At 38.8% G+C, this 3691-nt stretch overlaps 1 protein-coding gene across 1 annotated transcript; it reads left to right on the top strand.

The window, feature by feature from the left end:
- Positions 1 to 932: 932 nt before the first annotated feature.
- LOC140322260 (olfactory receptor 11A1-like) lies at positions 933 to 1871 on the top strand. The gene has a single exon (XM_072398845.1). The coding sequence runs from the start codon at positions 933 to 935 to the stop codon at positions 1869 to 1871; it is 939 nt and encodes a 312-aa protein (XP_072254946.1).
- Positions 1872 to 3691: the final 1820 nt, after the last annotated feature.

Raw genomic sequence — 3691 nt, 5'->3', positions numbered from 1 at the left:
ATTGCTCATTAATTATCAAGGCAAGTGAAGGCGAGTGTACTAGCACTCGGCTCCGGCCCGCAGGAAAAAGGCCTCAATAAAGGGCTCAAGTTTATCCTACAGCTCAGACAATCCAGCTAGAGGATAACAGGTATGACGTACCTGTCATTGCTTCTTAAGCCGAAAATTTGATAGTTGAACAATGTCAGTGCTAAGGTTTATTGCCTTTTGGCCAATTGACCAATGAGCCAATGAGCCAATGGTTAGCCAATTGACTGAAGAGAAAAGTAGTAAAAATGACACCGACTGGCAAGTTAAAAATGTTCACTAAAACTTTTCAGAAGTTTATAATTTATAAGTTACAAATATATCTTGAAGAAAGTTAAACAAAAAAAATATCATGAGATACCATGTTATGCGGCAACATGGCAGTTTAGAGTAATAGGGGTAAAAAAAAAAAAAAAAAATGTCTGTGCCAACAGGCTCCAGAAATGTAAAGCCAACCCTGATTCCTATTACAAATTATATACATTCATACTTTAAAGAGTGAAATTGGGGAAAAGTCTGATGCAGGGAGGCACAGCCAATATTAACGGTCTTCTGGTTGGTTAAGACTACAAGCAGAAATCCTAAAACAAGTTGTTCCAACTCTACATTTAGCAATCCCGTCCAAAGCAATCTACAGCAAACCTTGAAGGGCTTGGGAGCTTAGAATTTTAGGGCATAGAAACTGTGGTGAGAAGAGGAGAGCTTGCACTTTGAGTGGTACTGTTGTATCTATACTATGAAACTTCATTGGTATATCTCTGCCACATCCCAACAATCAGCGTTAATGGAAAAAAATTTTTTCTGACATTGTTTTTGATGTCTTGCAATTTATTTTTCTAGGCAAGAAACCAAATTTTCATAGTCGATTGAAAATTAGTATTCTTATCTAATTTTTTTTTCTGCAAATGAGTTGGAAAAATGAATCATCAGTCAAAGAATTTTGGCTTCTAGGATTTCACAATCCTCACAACCTGAAAATCCCTCTATTCATTCTTTTCTTGGTGATCTATATTTCCATTTTGTCTGGAAACCTACTGATCATTGTGTTAGTGTTGGTGTCCAGATACTTGAACTCTCCTCTGTACTTTTTCCTATCCAACCTGTCATGGTCAGACATCATTCTCACCACTGTTGTCATTCCAACCATGTTGGCCATCTTGTTAACAAATGGGAAATCCATGAGTTTTTCTGGATGCATTATTCAACTTTATCTGTTTGGTTCTTCTACAATTGCAGAGTGCTTTCTGCTCACTGTGATGTCCTATGACCGATACCTTGCCATCTGTAATCCTCTTCACTATTATCTCATCATGGACCTTAGGCTCCGTGTTCTTCTGGTAGCCTGGTCCTGGGTCTTTGCTTATCTTCTGACCATGATAACAGTCAGCCAGATGAGCCAGCTCCACTACTGTGGTCCCAATGTCATTGACCATTTCCTCTGTGACCCTACTTCACTGATGAAACTTTCCTGCTCAGATACATCAGCGATTGAACTCCAAAACCTGATAATGGGTCTGCCCGTTACTCTTGTACCTGTTGGCTTTATAACTGTGACTTACACCTACATACTTATTACTATCCTGAAGATTACATCTTCTGCAGGTAGACAAAAGGCTTTCTCCACCTGTAGTTCCCACTTGGCAGTGGTTTGCATCTATTATGGAACTTTAATTACACTTTACGTTATTCCATCCAAGAGTTTGTCAGTTGATTTGACCAAAGTGCAGTCCCTTCTATACACTGTAATGACTCCACTTTTCAATCCCATCATATATAGTTTAAGGAATTATGAGATACAAACAGTAATTAAAAGAATCATTTACAAAAAACATTGTTTACATTGAAAAACTTACATTAGGAGATGGTATATCCAAACCTTGGGGGGGGGGGTTCAAAAAGAATCACCAAATATCCTGGCCTTAATAATGAATTCAGCTTTAAACCCTGTAACAACCGTCTGTAACAATTCACAGTCATCAAAATATTGGCAGCACAGTGGCTCAGTGGTTAGCACTGTGGATTTCCCCCGGCTACTCCGGTTTCCAAATACATTCTAAAAACATGCAGTTAGGTTATTATTTGGCTTCCCCCTAACATTTACCTTAGACTGTGTTATTGACATATGACTATGGTAGGGACGTTAGACTGTGAGCTCCTTTGAGGGACAGCTAGTGACATAACTATGGACCTTGTATAGCGCTGTGTAATATGATGGTGCTATATAAAATACTGAATAAAAATAATAAAATAATAATAATACCACCTAAAATTATTGAAATCTGGTGGGAGTTGTAAGGCTGCAGAATGTAACATGCAGCATTCCCACATACAGCTATCACACTGTGCCGATCATGTTATTACACATGGCTGGGCAGATATTTTCCCAAGTTTATTTTTCTAAAGAAGAATGGGGGAGGGACAGCCTGTGTCCCTATCTTATTCTAGCTGCGCTGTTCTCAATGCCCAGCTCCTATCGGCAGCTGGAATCCTCTGCACGGATGACAGCTGAATATGGAGCGTCCTCTCTATTGTGCTTTCAACGTATGACAGCTAGTCAGAGGAGACAAGGCAGCCGTGCGCTCCACCCACCTAAAGATGACTGTTGACAACTATGTACATGCACATATTTATATATTATATTTACGATGCCGATAAATCTTCATGATTTTACCCCATTAGGCTCAAATCAGAGGTAGATCATTTTAAGAGCACTAATTAGCCTCCTCGCTATCACGCAAGGATGGAAATTGTCTTTGTCCGGAGGACAGTGGAAGCCTTCTGGGAAAATGTCCTCTGGATAGACGAGACAAAAAAAACAGATTTTGGTGAAGGCACATCATTCGACTGTCTCACAGATATTTGCCCTGATTCATCAATGGGATGCGCGTATTTACGTGCCAACATACGAGGCGTTTTTCCACGGGCCGGAGCCGAGCGCTAGTACACTCGTCTTCACCTACCAGCCAGATTCCTGCCTTGATAATGAGCAATAGGGGTGGTGAATCCTCCAATTAAGGCGATTAATTTTCAGCTGAGTGATTAAGGAGGATGTTAAGCTGTCAATGGTGAGAACATAGCAATTAATTAGTGCACACCTGCTCTCTGTTCTGTGCGCATCTACAGTCCATTACAGGTCAATTAGAATCTTTAATGCTTCATCTTCTTTTGGCTAAGTGCTACTTTTAAGGTTAAATTGTACTCATTAACAAAATTAATTATATATTACATTTGTTGCACTGTTTTCAAACTTTTTGCAACACTGCAAACTAATTGAGATCAAGCTGTGTATATACTAGTTAACCCTTCATAATATATCACACAATAGTATGAATTGTAAAAAATTCTCACCAAGCATTTGTGATCTAATTAAAATGTCATTGTAGTTTGGCTTCATTGAAATCAAAGAATTGAAAAAAGGATTATTGCCAAAGATGTAGCAAAAAACATTTAGTGTTTTCAGTGTATGTATGTATGTCAAAATACATATTCATTTTCATTATATTATTTAACTGGACTGGTTTGTGGGGGGGGGAGACATCAAATAAGTTTGCTTGGATGGTATGCACTGATGTGACATTACGTGCGCACATTTCATGTGCATCAAGTACTGTATCCCTATAAATTTGCACAGAGCTTCTTACCATTCTGCATGGAAACCAAAAAA

The sequence above is a fragment of the Pyxicephalus adspersus genome, chromosome 2, assembly GCF_032062135.1.
Source record: "Pyxicephalus adspersus chromosome 2, UCB_Pads_2.0, whole genome shotgun sequence".
NCBI lineage: Eukaryota > Metazoa > Chordata > Amphibia > Anura > Pyxicephalidae > Pyxicephalus > Pyxicephalus adspersus.
This window is presented reverse-complemented; position numbering and strand designations above follow the sequence as displayed.